This window comes from Thamnophis elegans, chromosome 10, assembly GCF_009769535.1.
Source record: "Thamnophis elegans isolate rThaEle1 chromosome 10, rThaEle1.pri, whole genome shotgun sequence".
Classification (NCBI taxonomy): Eukaryota; Metazoa; Chordata; class Lepidosauria; order Squamata; family Colubridae; genus Thamnophis; species Thamnophis elegans.
This window is the reverse complement of record NC_045550.1, coordinates 24104631-24125165: the sequence shown is the minus strand read 5'-3', so window position 1 is coordinate 24125165 and position 20535 is coordinate 24104631. Positions and strand designations below refer to the sequence as shown.

The following is a 20535-nucleotide window of genomic DNA, read 5'->3' as shown; positions in this document are numbered from 1 at the left end:
CAGATGATAAAGTCATTGCTGCCTGAAGAGAAAACTAGTTATCTTTCCTCAGTTTCCAGGCGCGTGCCTTGTGGCAGTTGCCTCTGCCTTTCTGCTGCCGGCCTTGTGGCAGTTCCTGCTTCCTGCTGCCGGCCTTGTGCCAGTTGCCTCTGCCTTTCCTACTTGGAGGTAGGCTGGGGGGAGGGGGGGAATTGATCCACCGCCTGCCTCTTTAACCCCCCTTGATGGAGATATGCCTCCTTTTGGCCTTTGCCTGCCTCCCCCGCCCTTGGCTAATGCCTCTGCGATGGTCTCTCACCTTTTTAAGGGCTCCTCAGAGCCTCCGGTGGTGGTTGTGCCGGCCTCTGGGGGCCGCCATCTTGGACCACGTGGTTTCAAGATGGCCCCTGGCTCCAAATTCAAAAGGCTCTTCTTTGCTGGAGCACATGCAAATGGCTTGTGCCTTTGCAGGCTGCCATGTGGCTGCCGCTGCCGCTGGAGGCTCTCTCTCGCCTCCCCCTGCCTCCCGCAGCTCTTTCTGAGCCTCTCCGGCTCTCACATTGTTCACTGGTGATCGCTGCCAGCGCAGGCTTTCCAGGGCGTTTTAACAACCCACGGTTCGTGGCTCAACCCGAGGGGAGCAGAGGAGCGCGCCTGCTCCTGAGAAGCCTCTGCAGCAAGGGCCTGCCTCTAGGAAGCTTGTTCCCTGTCATCCTGCTTGCCCAGCAAAGGTCCTCACTGAGTGACTCCGTCTCACTCAGTGGCCAGGGCAGCGTGCCGCCCCAGGGGGCTTGTGGCAGTCCAGTCCTTGCAGGAGGAAGCTGTGCGCAATGTATGGAGGCAGGCTGGGTCCAAGCTTATTTTCCTTAATCCTTTGTAAATTACTGGAGGTCCAGAGTGGTACAACCTTTCCAGTGAGTAGATGAGTCAAATATGGGGAATACCTGGTGGCCAGGGGGCATTGCCCAAAGAGCTTATCTGACTCATCCAATCATGAGAGAACAAGGTCAACCCCCATTCTGGATACTCCTCCCCACTCACTATGGAGAATTGAACTAGAAGTAATAGGGAAAAATTTAGAAATATCTATGTAACTTATATTCAAGGTCATTTCTGAAGCTAATTGCATGTAATAAGCTGAGTGATCACTCTCTTGTTTGTTGAACAGTTTATCCACCAAGAATGGGCATGAAAGATTCATAAACCAATTCCTGTCCATGGAAAGATAAAAACTCTGCTGGAGAAGCTCCTAACCTATCATCAGCACTAAAAACATTTGTGAGACAAGCCATATACCATATAATTGTGGCTGTCGAAAACTCTAACAAATAATATATAACTTACAGCACACAGCAATATGGATGAAATAAACGTTTTCAACAGTGATGGCCTTGAGGGTATTAGTATTGAAGGAAGTGACATCATAAACTAATCCATGAAGGTCACCTAAAATATTTGTTTCCAAATAAGCAATGTAACTGGGAAGGTCCTTAAAAATATTTGAAGGGCAATGATAGTGATCACTATTAATGCTAAGGATTGGTGCAAACAACTAATCAGAGTAAGAAATTAATAAAGAGATTCTTTGAAAATGATTCAATATGAAGGAGATGGGATAGGATAGGGACTTTGTCCAGGGAAACATATCTCCTCAAAGGTTACCAAAGATCCAAGACCCAATTCAGGTTAAATTACATAAAATAAAACCATCTACGATGTTTTCCTTATATGTGTATAAGCTCTGAAAATATTTTCAACTCATTTTAGTTTTTATTCCCATATGCTAAATAATTTATATAGATTTTATCATAGAAAAGCTGGAACTGCTCAGCCTACATCCTCAGAATTCCCTTTACTTACAATATGATATTATTCAGTATTTTATGTTTAATTATACCCTGATTAAAACTGGTATATACAGAATATGTATACTTAATAGTAACTATTCCAGAAACCATTTGCTTAAAAATAGCCCAACCTGAAAGGATTTAATAGTGTATTATTGTTAATGCAGTATTTTTATTATTGCTTGTGGCACTCATATATTACATACAATCTGCAAGTTCAAGAAACCAGAAAGCATAGAGTAGCTCTCTTGACCAACAATCCCTATGCTTACATAACATACCTGGAATCAAAAGAAAAGTACTTAATTTGGCACTGCATTGTAATAGAAATTCTCTACTGAAAAACATTTTGATGCAACTCAAATCAATCACCAATACAAACACCTGGACAAATACCACAAAAAAGCCAGCAGTTAGGTTCCTTTTGAAGATATAACAGCAAGGATGGTTGGTTAGCTTTTATCTGTTCAAGAATAGTTTTGTTCCTTTCTTTTAGCTTTCTTACTTTCTCCTTCCCCACCAACTCTGAATGAAAGTTTTCTCCTTGCATGGAACATTCACCATATTTGTCCTCTTCTTACAGGAAGTTATTATGACCTCTACAGTTTGCACTTCAGATAGAAATTGAAAAGATCCATACACAAGCATATGTATTCACACCCATGCAAAAAAAATCAACTACCAATTTCCAGAATGCAAGGGAACCTCTGTGAAAATGCCCAGAAGCAGCATAGAGAATGAGGGATAGGAGGAAAAATCACTTGAGTCCCTACTGGCTGACTGAAGATGCTTATGAGTTTACTGCTGTCTCCATCTGCTCTTTTCCACATTCCTGATTATAATATCCCAAACACTATGGGCAAAAAACAAGCAAGAGTTGAAGCAATCTGCCTTCACTTCCACTGTATAATTAGGCAAAGTAGTCAAAGTGATCTGCTGTGCCTCCAGAGGAAAACATTTCTCCCCCAATAACCACAAATATCCTGGGAAAGGGAGGAACATAGTTGGTCAGAAGATCCCCATTCACCAGCCTGTGTTCATAGCCATCCAACAGGGGCAAAATTATTCTATCAAAGGAACAATTTATGCCCCATTTAAATAAAAGCACCAGAATAGAGTACAAGAGGTGGAAAAGACAAAAGTTGTGCTTCCAGCTACTACTTGGAAAGTTTTTCAAAGGAAAAACCAGAGAACTAAATCTGAAAATGTTCAGGTCACATTTACTAATCTTGCCTTTTAGTTAACCATTTGTTGACTGCTCTTTTTTAGGCTCAATGACCACTACTTTTACTAATAATGATTAACAAGCGATTGTATGCAGAATCAGAAAACAAGAAATGGTCATATCCTAAAACTTTTAAATCTAATGCTGTAAATTGATGAAGACTTGTCAGGAAAACTTCACAAGTAAAACTATAATGGTAACTCAGGGTTTATCAGAGATTGATTTTTATTAGTATTGTGCCGGTCAAGTATAGCCAATACAAACGATGAAATATGTAACACTTCGATTTTAAGAACATTTCAAAAACCAAAGATATACTAATCGTAAAATCTGCAATCTTCCAAAAATTCTAGCTTTAAAGTACAAAAAAATATTTGGAAAACCATTTTTTCAATGTAATAACATATATTTTTAAGAATACAACAAATCTATAAGGAAAATAGTATTCCAAAAAAGAAAGTAGGTCAGGAATTTTCTTATGAAGGGCAGACGTATCTAATATCTTTTCCCTCATTAGTCTATTTGTCCAGGTGATAGATACAATAGCCATAGGTGTGAGAAAACATCTCATATGTTCACATTCATTAATATGAATATCTCACAATAAAGGAAGTATATCCTAGACTACCAAACTCATATGATTCCCTTTCAATAAATACAGGTTACATACTCAAACATGAGTAACAAAAAACATTTTGACTGGAAGCTATTATCTGCCTCTTCAAAGGCATTAACTGGACTAGGCAGTAGAATAGATGTTAGCTTCCAAATTTCAAATATAGTGACACTGAAAACTACTTTTATGTTACATACCCTGGCAGTCTTTCATCAATCACACCCTACAGCTGCAATAGTTTAACACTGTAAATTTATTCAGCTACTTTACACTTTCTGAAATTGAGGCTTTTCCCTCTTGTTTTCAATTTGAGAACATACAATTTTCCAATGCCTGCAAGGATCAGCTTTCTGACTGTACATACTGCCTACCATAATACCACTGCCTTACAGCTTGTTTCTCCCTAATTTTGAGAGTACCTTTAAATTGTATTATATGAAAACTAGGAAACCTGCAACACCTGCAAGCTTTATAGGAAAAATACATGCCACTAGCTCCCATGAAATTGCCTATTGCTTTGCCATACAAGGCTTATGATTCAGGCAGACCTACCACTGATCAGCATTTTGGTTTGGATGGGCTACTTTTCTTAGAACTCAGCAATTAATAGTACCAGTGCAGTTATTGGATGTAGTAGTTATTGGGTAAATTTATTTGTATCCATCATTATTTATACAAATTACTCAAGGCAGCAAACATATGCCACACACCTTCTTCCTCCTATTTTTTTGCACAACAACTTTGTGAGCTGAGTTGGGTTGCAAGAGAGTGACTGGTCCAAAAGAGATGCCTGGGAAATGCAGATTTCTTGGCATATCAATGAAAGCAGGATGAAAGCCTTTAGGGCAACAGGGAAGAAAGGTGGATCAGGTATAGTGTATACTGCTTTAGATACAATTTCTACTCAGAGATGACTCTACTTACAACACATGACAAGACTGGAGATTTCGGGGAATGAGGGTAGAAATGTAGTAGTTTCTACACAAACTCACCAATTTGTGTGTACCTAGAAAGAAGAATGTCCTCATAGCTTTTGTTGTCATATGACACCAAGATGCAATAAGGAAAGGCAGCAAAGAGTGCTCATCATAGACGAACAGCCTTAAACATAGACATCAGAGTAGAGATTATATTCCTTGGTTACATTTAACCACCATATATCTAGCCTTAAAAAAACCTCTCACAAATAGAATCTTTTTCCAATGCAATGTAACTAATCCAAAATTCTATCATACAATATTTATAACAAAACTCAGCATTTTACTGATTAAAAAATACCCTATCATGATCTTGTTGCAAACCTTTGATACCAAAGACTACATAAATTCTTCTGTACCTTAGTTAAGCTTGCTAACCACCTTTAAAAAAAATTGTATAAAATGCTTCTTACCCTGTGCTAATCTAATCAAGCCCCTCAAAAAATAACAAGCATTTTCATTTTTCCTAAACCCCATCACATCTTCCAACATGTAGTCCCAGCCTCACGATGTTCTGATCCAAAATTCGGCCTTCTGGGCTCCTTCATTATAAAAGCCAGGCCTTCAGTCCAGATTTCCATAAAATCCGTTTTAAAAAAAACCCTAAACAGAAAGAAAACCCACACCAGGGAACTTCTTTCCATATCAAACCCGCTACAACCGAGGATCATCTATAGAAAAGGGGGTAAAAACCTGATGGGAGAAACCTACGACTTGCTTGCTTTCCTTTATTTTCTCACTATGCCGTAAGAATCTCAATTTCCCAATGTTTTTTGTTTTGTTTTCCCCTCTGGATTCATTTAAAAGATAACTGTTATGAATTGCCATTATGAGTTGTTAGTTAACCCGTATAAATCTCTCCTTCTCCACAAATCCCCATCCTCTTCGGCTTCCTACTACCGTTACCAGCAAGAGCCATTGGCAAACCCCTTCTCCTTTCAATCCCCTGCCCATTCTTTTCCTTCTTACCATGAATTTCAGGGCTTTCTCTTGTACCACAGCCTCGGCGGGGTCCATAGCCTCGCCAATTCGCCTCTGGTGTAGCTGCCGTTCCTCCGCCACCTCCGGGCCTCAGCCGGCCTTGGGCCTAACGCCGCCCCTCCCCCAAGCCTCTCTCTTTCTCACTTAGTGCAAGGCCGCAGCTAGCTCTGTTAGAGAGAAAGCTCCGTTGTTCTCCGGCTCATGTAAACGGGAAATGTAGTTCCAGGGAGCTCCTGAGAAGCAGCCGAGAGTGTCCAAATCACTACACCTCCCAACAACCCCTGCGTGAGAGGAAATGCTGCACTAATCGCCTCTTATGGAGCGCAAAAGCGGGGGCTCATAGAAGCGCTTGTGCGATCGGCTGAGTACAGTAGCTGAAATAGGTAAAGGGGAGGAGGAGGAGATTTCACGTTTAATTTTCCTATCCCGAAAGAAGATATATAACTATATATATAGTTTAAATATACCGTGGCTTAGCATGATATATGGATTTTGTGAGGGAATTAACATTTTTAAGTAGCTGCTCAATAAAAAGTTACTCCAATATAGTACTGTGTGTGTTATTACGATTGTTTTGTAACACACATACATTCACCATTAAAAAATTGCTGAGGGTCAAGTAACTCAAGTGAACCAGAAGCCCAACTTATTGAATAGCACCTCAAGACCAACACAAAGAGGAACTTGCTTTGATCTTCTCTCTACATGCAAAAAAAAATGTTGCAATAGCAATCCTTTGCCATGACTCATGTTTCCAATTGTAACCATTTTAGTCCCCTGCTCAAAATAACTGGTAGTGTACTGGTACTCATTTTACCCATTCACCTGTTTTCTTTGGAGAGTCATGAGGAATAGAGGTCTTAAGTTACAGGAAAGCAAATTCCAGCTGAATGTTGGGGAAAGATCAACAACAGAACTAATTACCAAGGATGTGATGGAATACACTCAATTTGAATACTTTCATTTGGATTTTTAAACAGAATTGTGGATTAGATTTGTTGACCAAAGTGTCAACAAACACCCCAGTGCTTCTTTTATTCTATTAATTAGTCCTGTACCGTCAGTCAGAGAAAAGCCACAGCCCTTCTTTGGAGAAGTAGGGATAAAACAAGCAAGGTGCTATATCAAAAAGTCTGGTTTCCCTCCCTGATTAAAATCAAAGTGCTGATGGGTGTCCTTTAAGATTTTGGATGGTTAAGGTTCTAGCAGAATGCCTCCATCACCAATCTGCTGTATAAATCTAATCTGGTGTTAGTTTATGATTCAGCATGTTGTGAAAACCAGAAAGTTGCATGAATAAATCATTTTTTGTTTGTTTGTGGTTAAAATGATCAATTGTTTGATCATCTACTCAGATTTGCAGATGCCTGTAGGCTGTACTACCTGAAAGGTGATAAGTCAAGCTACCCAATAAAGAAAATGAAAACAGAAAAATCCAGGATCTGCAACTATACACCCCAACCCCCATATCTTAGGTTCGAATTTTCCCAGGACATTGGCTCTAACACAGCTTTATAAATAGCCTATGAAGTCTCCAAAAACATTTCTCTTGCTTATGTTCTTTTCTATATTAGTTATTAAGTTTAGAAATATTAGTAACTCACTAAAAACTTGGGAAACATATATCCTACCAGAAATCTATACTAGGACTACAAGCTAAGGCCCTTTCAGAACACAACGAGTTGGAAGAGACCTAGTCTAATCTCCTGCTCAAACAGGAAACCCTACACCATTTCAGACAAATGACTGTCCAATCTCTTCTTAAAAACCCCGGTGTTGGAGCACCACAACTTCTGGAGGCAAGCTGTTCCACTGATTAATTGTTTTCTTCCCTGCATTCTTTCTAAGTCTCAACATCGTTTACTGTATATACTCGAGTATAAGCCTAGTTTTTCAGCCCACTTTTTGGGCTGAAAAAAGCCGCCTCGGCTTATACTCGAGTCAGTGAAAAATTTGCCCGAAATGGAGGAGAAAAAGGGGCGGGGCCATGCCGCTGGGTGACACTCGTGAATGGCCCAGTGCCCCTGTGAGTTTCCCCTCCCTCTGTGTCAGTTTGCCGCGCAGTGCGCACCGCACCATCCCCCCTCCTCACGTTCTAATGTAATGCAGGGCTGTCTTACGATTCCCCTTCCTCCCCCTCCTGCCGCTCTGCAACGATGTCCCACCTCCTCCTTGTTATGGCAAGCAGCCACATAGCGATGTCCCACCTCCTCTGGTACAGTGATCCAATGATAGGAATCACTGTGCCGTGTGTCATAGGAGGCGGGACATCGCTCCCGCGGCTGCACGGGACATCATCATCACAGCGGGACATCAGCATCATGAGGTGAGTGAAGTATTTCATTGAATACACCGCTAGTTTACTGTTTTTCTTTGAAATAAATATTCAAAAACATTATTGGTATCTATTTTTATTTTTGAAATTTACCGGTAGCTGCTGCATTTCCCACCCTAGGCTTATACTCGAGTCAATAACTTTTCCAGTTTTTTGTGGTAAAATTAGGTGCCTCGGCTTATATTCGGGTCGGCCTATACTCGAATATATACGTATATATCGTGGTAGCCAAAACGGGATGCAATATTTCAAGTGTAAACTTACCAAGACATTATAAAGTGGTACTAATGCTTTACATGATTTTGTTTTATCCCTCTGTTGATGCAGTCTAGGACTGAGTTGACTTTTTTGGCAGCTGCAGCTCACTTCTGGCTCATTTTTAGATGATTGTCACTAGAACTCCAAGTTCCTTCTCATAGTTAATATTTTTGGGCCAGGCCCCACCTATTTTATACCTATGCATCTGATGTAGAACTTTACTTTTTACTGAAATTCATTTTGTTCAATAAGGCCAAGTGTTAAAGTCTCTCGAGAGCCTTCTGTATTTTAAACCTTTTTTCAAAAATATCCTTCAGTATATCTGTTAGAATATTTTGCTTTATTCTAGAATTGTAAGTCAAATTCATGTGTTTTTCTCCTTGAATTGTAACCTTTAGTTCCCTCTACTGTCCCAATTTTTAAAATCTTATCTTACTATGTTTTTTTCACAAAAATTCAAAACAAAAGCATTTTTCCACAGGAAAAAATATTTATGATTAACTCCAAAATCATATTTTAAATTTATCTGAACTCTTACTCTGTTTGTACCTTTTTAAAATAAAAGTTTTAATACTCCTTTTGCTGCTTATTCAAAAAAAAAAAACCCCACATTTCTTAAACTTTTTTTTGCTAAGGATTGAATGAAACTTATATGGTGCTATAAAGACTTGTCAGTCCAAAAGTTTCTTTTTTTTTCTGACAAATATTTATTTTATTTCTTAAAAAAAACAACACAAATATTTCATCATTTGTCAATCATTAAGACATTGAAGTACAATTTTTTTTGTGTGTGCCCCTCCCTCCCTCCACTCCCCCCAACCCCCCTCCTCCTTCCCCCCCCCCGACTTCCCAGAACCCGTACACGGTATGGATTTTTAACTAACACAGTCTAAAATCTATTGAGAAAAAAGAAATAAAGAAATTAATGACATTCTACATTGACGTTAGCTTCTTCTTACTGAACTAACTTTTAACAGTTTAAATCATTTCTGATCTTAAGCATAGGCTAACTGGAATTTCTTGGTCCCGTATTTATTTTGTATATAGTCAATCCATTTTTTCCAGTCTCGTTTATATCTCTCATTTGAATGATCTTTAAGATATGCCGATATTTTAGCCATCTCGGCTAAGTTTGTCACTTTCAATGTCCATTCTTGGATTGTAGGCAAGTCTTCCTTCTTCCAATATTGCGCCACCAACAGTCTTGCTGCAGTTATTAGGTGCAGAATCAAATTAGTCTCTACCACTGTAAAGTCAGTACATATACCTAGTAAAAATAACTGAGGAATAAACTTTATCCTTCTTTTAAAAATATTTTGCATGACCCACCATATTTTTATCCAGAATGCCTTAACCTTTTGGCAGGTCCACCATATATGATAATATGTAGCATCGAGAGAACCACACCTCCAACATTTAGGCTGTACATTCGGATACATAGAAGCCAACTTTTTAGGATCTAAATGCCATCTATAGAACATCTTGTAAAAATTTTCTCTCAGATTTTGAGCTTGTGTAAATTTCACATTTCTTACCCAGATTCTTTCCCATGTATCCAACATTATTGGTTCCTCAATATTTTGAGCCAATTTTATCATACAATCTTTAAATAATTCTGTTTCCGAATCCATCTGTATTAATACATTATATATCCTCTTTATATGCATTAAGCTTTGATCTCTTATTTGTTTAAACAGATTATCCTCAACTTGGATAAAACCAATTTTTTGATCTATTTTCCACCTAGCCTGTAATTGCCCATACTGGAACCATGTTTGAACTACCTTCTCCTCTTTTAATACCTCTAAAGATTTTAATTGTAATACCCCCCTTTCCGAGGTAAGAAGCTGTCTGTAAGTAATTCTGTCCTGTTTTTGTGCTGTGTTCATATTTTCAATTGCGTGTCTAGGAATTGCCCACATGGGTATCTTGTCATTTAATTTATATTGGTATTTCTTCCAAACCAGCAATAAAGCATTTCTTAAAATATGACTTTTAAAATTCTTATCCAATTTTTTGTTGAATAACAGGTAAGCAGGCCAGCCAAATACCAGATCGTGTCCCTCAATATTCAATATTCTATCATTGGTTAAATGAGTCCAATCACTAATTACAGATAATGCCACTGCATCATAATATAGTTTTAAATTAGGTAGCTTCAATCCTCCTCTCTCACGTACATCTTGCATTATTTTCATCTTTACCCTCGGCTTCTTTCCTGCCCACACAAATTTGTTGATACCCTTCTGCCATTCTAAAAGGTTCGCATCTTTTTTAAGTATAGGTAACATTTGGAAAAGAAATAAAAATTTTGGTAAAATGTTCATTTTCACTGCCGCTATCCTACCCAGCAAAGATAAGTGCAATTTCTCCCATTTTTTCATCTCTGTCTGTATGCTATGCCAAAGTGGTTCATAATTATGCTTATATAATTTCCCATTTGAAGTTAAAATGTTAACTCCAAGATATTTACTTTTTTAACTACCTCACATCCTAGCATCACTCCTAATTCTTCCTTTTGTTTAATATTCATATTTATAGCTAATATTTTGGTTTTTCCTAAATTTATTTTAAAGCCAGACACTTGACCATATTGATTAATCGTATTCATTAAAACCATACTGGATTCCTGCGGTTGTTCCAATATTATGACCAAATCATCCGCAAAAGCGCGGACTCTATATTCTTGCTGCCTAATCTTGATCCCTTTTAAACCATCCAAGCCCCGTATTTTATTCAACAATACTTCCAAAGTTATAATAAACAATAATGGGGACAAAGGACAGCCCTGTCTTGTACCTTTTCCAATTTGAAAAGAGTCTGTTAAACTTCCATTGACTATGATTTGTGCTGTTTGCTGTTGGTATATTGCTTTAATTGACTGTAAAAAATTATCTCCTATCTGCATTTTTTGCAATATCTTCAGCAGAAATTGCCAGTTAACTCGATCAAAGGCCTTCTCAGCATCCAAAAATATAAACGCAGCAGGGATCTGGTTGTTCTTTCCCAAATATTCTAATGCATTAATAATTAATCTGACATTACTTTTCATCTGTCTCCCTTGTATAAAACCTGTTTGGTCCGTATGTATCAATTGTTGAATAACCAACATTAACCTATTTGCTAATATTTTAGTAAAAATTTTATAATCTACATTCAGTAATGAAATAGGTCTATAATTTTTGGGTTGAGTAGTATCTTGATCTTCTTTGGGTATCAAAGATATAAACGCTGTCTTCCAAGATGGAGGGACTTTACCTTCCGTTTGAATCATATTAAATAATTCTCTAAGAGGTTCTACCATTTCTAACTGTAAGTTTTTATAGTAAACCGCTGTCAAGCCATCTGTACCTGGTGCTTTCCCTGACTTTAATTGCTTAATTACCTGCAGGATTTCCCCCGAGGTTATTGGTTGATTCAATTTTTGCCTGTGCTCTTCTCTAACTGAAGGTATTTTCTCTTTGTCTAAATATTTGTCTATATCTAAACCATTAATTTTATCCCCTTTATACAGTTCTGTAAAAAATTCCCAGAAAGCCTTTTGAATCTCTTCCTGTTGAAACACCTCCTTCCCTCTGTAAATCAGTTTAGATATATTTCGAGTTTTCCTTTTTTTCCTAATCTGATAAGCTAACCATCTGCCAGGTTTGTTTGCATTACAAAAAGTATTGTGTTTTGCATATAATAAATTAGTGGCTACTTGGTCAGAGATCAGCATGTCAAATTGAGATTTTAATATGTTAATAGCTTCCTTAACCTTTGTATCGTCTGGGTTCATTGTTAACTCCAGCTCTTTTCTCTTAATTTCCTCTTCCAGTTCTGTTCGTTTTAACCCTTGCTTATTTCTATGTGTTTTATTTATATTCATCAAGACTCCTCTCATATACGCTTTGCTTGCATCCCATACAAATTCCATAGATGTACCCTTATTCATATTCAAAACAAAATATTCAGATAGTAATTTTTTTACAATCATTAATATACTTTTCATATCTAAATAAGTTTTCATTCAATCTCCAAGACCTTCTTGCCTGCACTACCCTTCCCAACTCCATCCAAACTGGGTTATGGTCTGAAAGGACCCTAGCCGCAATCTTTGTTTTCTTGACCCTAGAAAGCAAATCATTAGTGGTTAGAATAAAATCAATCCTTGAAAGGGACTGATGCCTGTCCGAGAAGAAAGTGAAGTCATATTCCTCTGCATTTCTTTCTCGCCAAATATCTCTCAATTCAAAATCATCCATAATGTCAAAGAAAGGTTTGGGTAACTTTGCTCGCATCTTAGTATTTAGGCGGGAAATCTTCTTATCTCTCTTAGTGTCTATCACTCCATTCCAGTCACCCAATAGTATACAGGAACTATAGTCCCACTGTACTAATTTAGCATGAAGATTTCTATAGAATCTATCTTGCTGTTGATTGGGAGCATAAATTCCCAAAAGTAATGTCTTTTTCCCTTCTAAGATTAAGTCTAAAGCAATATATCTTCCGAAGGGATCTGCTTCTATTAATTCAGCTTTCATATCTTTTCTTAAGTATACAACTATACCATTCTTCTTTTCCATAGCGGAAGCTGCAAAATGTTGACCAAGTTTTGAGTTGATCAAATATTTTTGATCAGTTGACTTGATATGAGTTTCTTGCAAACAAATTACATCGTTCTTAAACTGTTTGAGATAATGAAATATTTTCTTCCTCTTCTGTGGAGAATTCAGTCCGTTGACATTCCATGTTAAAATCTTAGTTGTCATCTTTGGTTGGTTGAAGCATTTTTAGAGCTTCCTGCATGGCCTGTTTAACCTTAGGTCTAGCTCCTCCCACTGCTTCCAGATTTGTTATTGTAGTTCCTTGATCGATGGCCGATGATTGTTGATGCTGTTGCTTTTTAGCTTGTTTCTCCATACGTCTAGTAGTCATGCGGCTAGGTCTTGGTTCCATAGCACCTTGCACTTCTAGAGAAGAGAGATGCTCCATCTTGTCTGGTGGTTGTGTAGTTTGCTGTCTATCCTGTCCTTCTTGTGGTCTTTCTCTAGGTCCGGATGGTGCAGGGTATCCGGCCTTCAATATATTATAATAAAAATCTCGGGCTTTCCATACAGAGTTGAGGCGGTACCTTTGCTTATCAAATGTAAATATGATGCCAAATGGTGCATCCCTTCTATACTGTATCTGACGATTTCTGAGTTCTTCGACCAAAAAAGCGTAGTCTCTCCTGGCTCTTAACATTTGAGGTGGTATCTCTTTCAAAACAGCCAGGTCTTGACTGCCAATTTGAAGCTTAGTGTTATAAGACGCTTGCAGTACCATATTTCTAAGCTCTCTTGTAGTAAAATATATAACGATGTCTCGAGGAAGCTGCTTCTGCTTTGCCAGCCAGGAGTTAACGCGGTAAGCTTTGTCAATTTGCCAGTCTAGGTTGGTCCCTGGTCTTCCCATCAGGCGGTCAAAAGCTTCCGATAGGATCTGTTTCAGGTTCTCCTGTTTCTCCTCATGCAGCCCCCTTACTCTTAATGCGAACTCGATTTGTCGGTACTGTATCATAATAATTTCTTTTTCAGCATTTTCCACTTTTTGTTCCACCACCTCTGTTTTCAATGTCAAGTTAGCATTGGCATCATTAAGAACCTCTAGAGTATCTTCCATTCCAGAAATATGTTCTGTTAATACAGTTACAAGTCTCAGCATTTCGTCTCTAATTTTACCAACCTTAGCGTCAAAATTTCTCATACAGCTCCTGTTTAAGTCCTTTTATTTCACTTTTAATTTCTTCTTTCATTTCTTTTATTTCCTCTTTTCTCTCCTGCTTTACCACCTCTCTATTATCTCTAAACTTATCTTCCATTTTAATTGTCTGTGCATTAAGAGCCTCGCTTAGATTACTCAGGAAAAATTCTTTCGTTAACACATCCCCAGCAGGGGGCGTAGGAAGCGGAGGCTGCAGCTTTGTGCCAGGCACTGAGGATGTGCCCCTGGAAGTAGAGGGTGACGACTTCAAGTTAATATTTGGTTTTGAAGCCATTTCAAAATTTATCTGCCTGCAGTTAATAAAACTCTATTGCCTGAATATGCAGCTTTAAGTAAAGAGGCTGAGTTCCCCTTTTATTTTGAAGTTTAAGGCTTGGCTAAACTTTCAGTGAGTAAACATTGTAACAAGACCGTTCAGCAGATTCATGACCATTTAACTTCCAGATAAGCAAGATTAATGAAGGAGTAAAATTCTTGTAGAAATGAAACTAATTAAAAAGCTTCTGCTGGCCTATTGTGAAACCAAAACAGATGATAAGCAATCTCTTTTGTTTTGAATTCTTGTGACAATTAACAAAAAGTGTTCGTTATTACCGGAGAAACCAGCCTGCTCGGCGCCATTTTAAAAGCCTCTAAGTAAATAATTTTTCGGAGGAGAAAAAGAAAAGAAGCTAAAATGTTGATAAACAATTATTGTCCACGCAAATGGATTCAGCTCGTGATAAGATTAAATCAAACAAAGCTTTGAACTGAGTGGGGGAGACCTACTTTGTCCCACACAAGGCAGTTTGAAGTTCCCAGCACGGACAGCCGTTCTGCCTTGGGCTAGCCCCCCTTTCCCTGCAAGCACAAAAACTGCAAAAATCGAACAGCATTTGCCAGCAAAACAATTTCTTCTTGCCTGAAGGATAAGAAAACCTGATAAGACGTCAGATGGAAGATCCTCTAAACAGGTACGTAGCCAGGAATTCGGAGGCAGCTGATTTTTTGCTGCCACCACCAGCAGGCTCCTCCCAGGAAGTCTCAGTCCAAAAGTTTCTAATAGCCAAAAAGCAGTTTAACAAGCAATTTCTGAAAATGATTTTTTTTTTTAAAAAAAGGAAGAATGTGATTTTTGTATCCTTTCAGATGTGCTGACCATCATTTGAGCAAGACGGATATTCTCTTGTCTCCCAGAACTTTAAATCTATTGCACACCACTTTCTTGCAGCTTCTTCATAAGGAGCAACTGTCTGGAGTACTTTGGGGCAATCTCAAATCCTCTTTTTGTCCAGATTGGTTTCAAAGAGCTGTACTCTTTGGCAAGTACAGATTAGTGTACTTGCTTTCCTTTCCACCACAGTCATTGGCTCCACTTTTTGCAGAGCTGCCTTCAGTCTTCCAAAGTAATATTGTAAAACTCATCATAATCCTCTTGGTCAAAACACGCTGTTTAGTGTAATTGAAGAATCCCTTTTCCATTTCTAAAATTTTATCAGCAGAAAACTGATATTAAAACTGATAAATACCAATTACAAGTTACACCGAACAGATATGTAATCAAGAAGCTAAACTGATTAACTGAACAGTGTGTGAATAAGTTATTTTATTTAGAAAGTTATTTTATTTATTCAGTATAGTGCAATAGTTAAGGTGCTGGATTGGCAGCAGAATATGTAGGTTCAAGTCCAGCATCAGCCACAAAGCTAATTGAATTAGTTTAGTCTACTTTTTCTCATACTTTGGCCACCTATTCAGAAGGAAGGACTCACTGGAGAAGAGCCTAATGCTGGGAAAGATTGAGGACAAAAAGAAGAAGAAAGGGACGACAGAGAATGAGGTGGCTGGATGGAGTCACTGAAGCAGTAGGCATGAGCTTAAATGGACTCCGGGGGATGGTAGAGGATAGGAAGGCCTGGAGGAATGTTGTCTATCAGGTCACGATGAGTCGGACACGACTTCGCAACTAACAGCAACTTTTTCTCAATCCAACCTACCTCTCAGAGTTGTAAGGAAAAATGGAAGATGGAAGCATTGTTTACATTGCTTTGAACTTCTAAAGGAAAGATGAGATATATATAGCAAAATTATTAAAATAGCAATCAAGATTTTATGGTAGAAATATAGTAGCAGCAGGAAAAGAATTATTTACTGTGTGCTTTTCTGATCATACCATCCTCTTAAGAATTTCAGGCCCCAGATAGGAACACCTGCTATTTCCCTGAGGAGTTGAATATTTGCTATACAATCTAAAAGCAGCTGTAACTGTCGGTCCAAGATAAATGAAGGTGTTCTAGTACTTGAATGATCATATAAACATCTGTAACAGCACAGAGGATCCTTGGATTAATCAGGAGAGACATCTGCATGACTGACAAATAGAGAAATCAGAGTTGTTGAAGCAATTATGAAAGATCTGTGATTACTTTTTTATTGTGTATGAGGTTTTTTTAGTTTAACTTAGAAAACTATTCACACCTAAGGACCTGGTAATTGTAGACATCAGCTCTGCCTATTTTTATTTTAGGAGAATTAAAGACAATAACATTTCCTGCAGGTTAGCAGCTATTCATTTTCCTTGTCAGAAAATTCAGCTTAATTGACTGAAAGAAAGTTGAAAGGCATAGTTTTAAGCTAATTTATGATGCTGCAAGCAATCTTAAAACTGACAAATGTTGTGGAGCTCTTCCCTTCCTGGTTTATTTTACAAGGAATCCCACCGTATTACAGGATGTCCTTGTTTCAGATGGAACTACAGATGGAATATTTGGCTTTACTATCACACAAAAACATTTTTTTCACACAAGCATTACTAAAGACACAACCACCTAACCCCTACACAACACTTCAAAATATCCTTGCAAAATGTTATTTAAGGGTGCTTTCTCATAATGTAATCTTTTGCTCATAGCTATATCTAAGGTCAGCTAACAGGTTGTATCATGTTGTTTTCATCATTTCTTGGCACATATATATGATTTTTGGTAGGTTGACAGCAACCATGATGAATTGCCCAGGTTCTGTGGGCTTCTTTTGTCTGCTCTGTGCATTTTGGCTTTGTTCTAGTCACTGGTAACATCCCTCCATGGCAGTTTTGGCTTTGACAAGAGGAGTGATCAAGTATCAGCTATCTTTTATTTTTTTTCATAATAGCAAAAATTAAAGAATTAGATTCCTTTTCCTCATTTTAAGTAAAGGGCAATAACTATGAAAAAGCAAATTGAGAAGATAGATGATGGTTTAGATAAAAATAATTCATTATTTCTTCAAACCTTTTTTTAACTATCATTTTATTAAAAGTTTTAAAAACAAGAGCAAAAATTACAATCTAAAATACAATGAGGAGGGGGGAAAGGAAGAAATAAAAGAGAAAGCTAAGGTGCAAAAAGAAAAAGAGAGAAGATAACAGTAGAAAAGAAAGAAAAAGGATATAAAGAAGTGACCAGAAACCCTAGTCTCTTTCCAATAAATTAATTGGAAAGCCTATATGGAATTCTTGTGTACAACATTAAAAAATGAATTTAGGATTCTTTGATGATGAGATGGAATAGAGAATATAAAGAAAAGAGTCATGATGTAACTTTAGAGAAAGAAGTAAATATACAATTCTATTTACAATTGCTATAAGAAGATCAAAAGTCATTTCATTATCTCCTCAATCCTGACTTTATTACTCACTGTGCTTATCCTGATTTTTTCCCCACCATTTTCCCCACCACTGGCTAGTCTCATAATCTTTAAAAAAACAAACCTGACAGTGGTAGATTGTTGTTATTGTTGTTTGCCAAAGCCAATTAATGCACAAAAGACAAATTCCTTGTGTGTCCAATCACACTTGGCCAATAAAGAATTCTATTCTATTCTATTCTCCTGTTCCTGCTTCTGCTCTGCTCTGCTACTCTACTCTGCTCTGTTCTACTCTACTCTATTTATGTTATTACCATAATAGACATAAAATCCAAATGAGGCCTCTTATCCAAAAAAGGACAACATAAGAGCAGTGAAGTGCAGTCAGGTGAGGCAAGTGAGGCACCGCCTCACATCTCATCATGAAAAGAAAAAAATGTAAAAGGAAAAAATAAATTAAATGCTTGTATTTATCTACTGATCTGTACCATAAAGTTATTTTCCATTTAACTTCACCAGTTTTACATTATTTGGTATTAAAATTGCAGAATTTTCACATTTACCATTCAACTAGTCAGGTGAGAGCTGAGGTGAGGTTGAGCTAGCTGCTGCCTCACCGCGGATGACTCTGCTTAACTGTTTTACATGATTTGTAATGAGACCGTATTGCTGTCTCTCTGTATGTCGCTTTTAATAGTTTAGCTGATATATATAATATAAAATGGAGTGTTTTTTTGTCAACAACTATGTGTGGAACGTGTTTCTTGTGCTGAGCGATCATAAAACGCTTAAAAAGTCAGACTAGATGAGGCACGCAGTTCTCCTGCCTCATAATAGAGGACACTCGTTCTTCCTGTGACTCAGTGGCAGCAGAGTAAGTGACAGCCACAGAGCGCGACGACATCAAGGACGACTTTCTTCCTTGACCGTGATCGCCATCGAGACAGAGATATTTTTAAAACTAAAAGAAGACAATGAAAAATTCTACCAAGTTATAGATGCTTTTGTTCAGAAGGAGCAGCGGATGGACTTCATTTATAAGTAAAGGTAAGACCCATAATAACTTCATTTTTTTCAATTAAATGGGCTTTTTTGTGTGCTACAGTATGTGTAAAGAATGCTGATATAAGACTTTAAACATTAATGGGTTCATTAACTGCTGCCAATCAAATATTGGATAAGATAAATTTGTAGGATTTTAATGTTTATAAATCTGATTGTGATGACGTCAGTGCCTCACCAGACATAAACCTCACTGCACGTCACTGCATAACAGTATGTAACCATTGAAACATGTGGATGTGTACTTATAATCCTCAAAACTTTGAAAATTATTGATTATATAGGGAGTGACCATATAAACTATATAATTAATTAAATTCTAATTTTATTTACCCATTAACTTACTTTAAAAAAAAACCATCCCAATCTTTGAAAACTGGAACAACAGAATGATGCAGACAACAAATACAATTTTAAGTTGTTTTTCCAGTCTCACCTAGTTCTTTGTCATAGGGTTAGGGTTAGGGTTACCTACCCTTTTGAAATACCAGACCCAGTGATGCCAGAATCACAAATGAGGAAGAGGAAGACATGTGATAGACATACTACTGACTGAGAGTGGAGATGGAGAAAATGTGAGAAGGCTAGAGTAACAAAGCAACAGCAGACGAATGGAGAGAGAACAAAGAGGTGGGAAAATGGAAGAGCAAGAGAGAGTAAGAAAGACTGTTGGGATGCAGAACTTGAGCCACAAGCTGATTGAGAGCTTCTTGGTAAAGCAGGAGGGGCAGAAAGGCCCCATCACTTATCTCCAAATCAAGTTTTGACAGAGTGCTAAATCTCCTGTCTGTCAAAATTGTACCAGCTCTACCCACTTTTGCAAGATTGATGGCTGCTTGTTTTTCTTACATGGCAGGTGGGAATGGGAATACTGGCTGGAAAGAAAGCAATGTTAGGAAAAGAAACACAACTGTTGTGTTGTGAAGTTGGAAGTATTTACTGTAGCTCCAAGGAGGACACCCTTGCTTTCTACCATTCTGGGATCCTGGGGTATGGATGACTGCCTGACAGCTTTGGAGAGAGAAAACAATGTAAAAACTAAAATAAATTACTATATAAAAGAAAAAAGAAAAAAGTGAGAAAAGACATAGTGGATGGAAAATAACATATCAGTAAATAAACATATATTTCAATTCTCATAGAATTTAAAATTCATTATTTCGTTATGTCATTGATTAAGTAATTGAATGTATAAAACAAAATTCATGATATCATTCTCAGAATGTAAATCACAAAATTGTAAATATTAATATTTATATTGATGTCACCACTATTTATCATTACCTAAATAAAGGCACATCTTATAAAAGAAAAAATAAATACTAAAACATAAATATATTAAAATTGGCAGAAAAAATGAAAGAAAAGTAACCAGCTCTCTTGCAGTATGTCCATTATTTTAAAGCCTGTAATTATTCTCATGCAAATAAACTTGTCCAACAAAAACAATTTCCATCAAGAATCTCTGATAAGCTTCCAAGAAATCCTTGAGTTTCATACATAACAATTTTTGTAAATATTTGTTTGTGTGTGTGTGTGTGTCTGTGTCTGTGTGTGTGTGTGTGTATTCGGGTCTTTTCCCATGTAAGATTCTTACAACAAGACCAGCATACCTACACCCGTGAAAATCTACGAATACATACATACATACATACATACACACACACACACATATATACACACATGCACACATGCACACATGCACACATACATACATACATACATACATACATACATACTATTTATTTTATATATGCTTGCTTATAGACCTCTGAACATTTGGGAACAGTTTTAGATACGTTTATTATAAAAATGATTAATTTTATTGATTCCACTTTTCAATTAACTTTACAGCCTGTATCATTTTAATGCTGAAACAAAAGATAACCATTGCAGTAGTAGTA

At 37.4% G+C, this 20535-nt stretch overlaps 1 protein-coding gene across 6 annotated transcripts in view; it reads right to left on the bottom strand.

The window, feature by feature from the left end:
- BTRC (beta-transducin repeat containing E3 ubiquitin protein ligase) overlaps positions 1-5782 on the bottom strand; it is a 195848-nt gene extending 190066 nt beyond the window's left edge. For 4 of the 6 annotated variants that reach the window (XM_032225196.1, XM_032225195.1, XM_032225198.1 and 1 more), the window contains exon 1: positions 5614-5782. Coding sequence is in view for 5 of the 6 variants with exons in the window: in XM_032225195.1 (XP_032081086.1) it covers positions 5614-5661 (48 nt within the window). In the remaining variant the exon portion in view is untranslated. Of the gene's footprint in view, positions 1-4659; positions 4769-5613 lie in introns of all 6 variants that reach the window. The other 2 variants (XM_032225194.1, XM_032225199.1) reach the window with 1 other exon arrangement.
- Positions 5783-20535: the final 14753 nt, after the last annotated feature.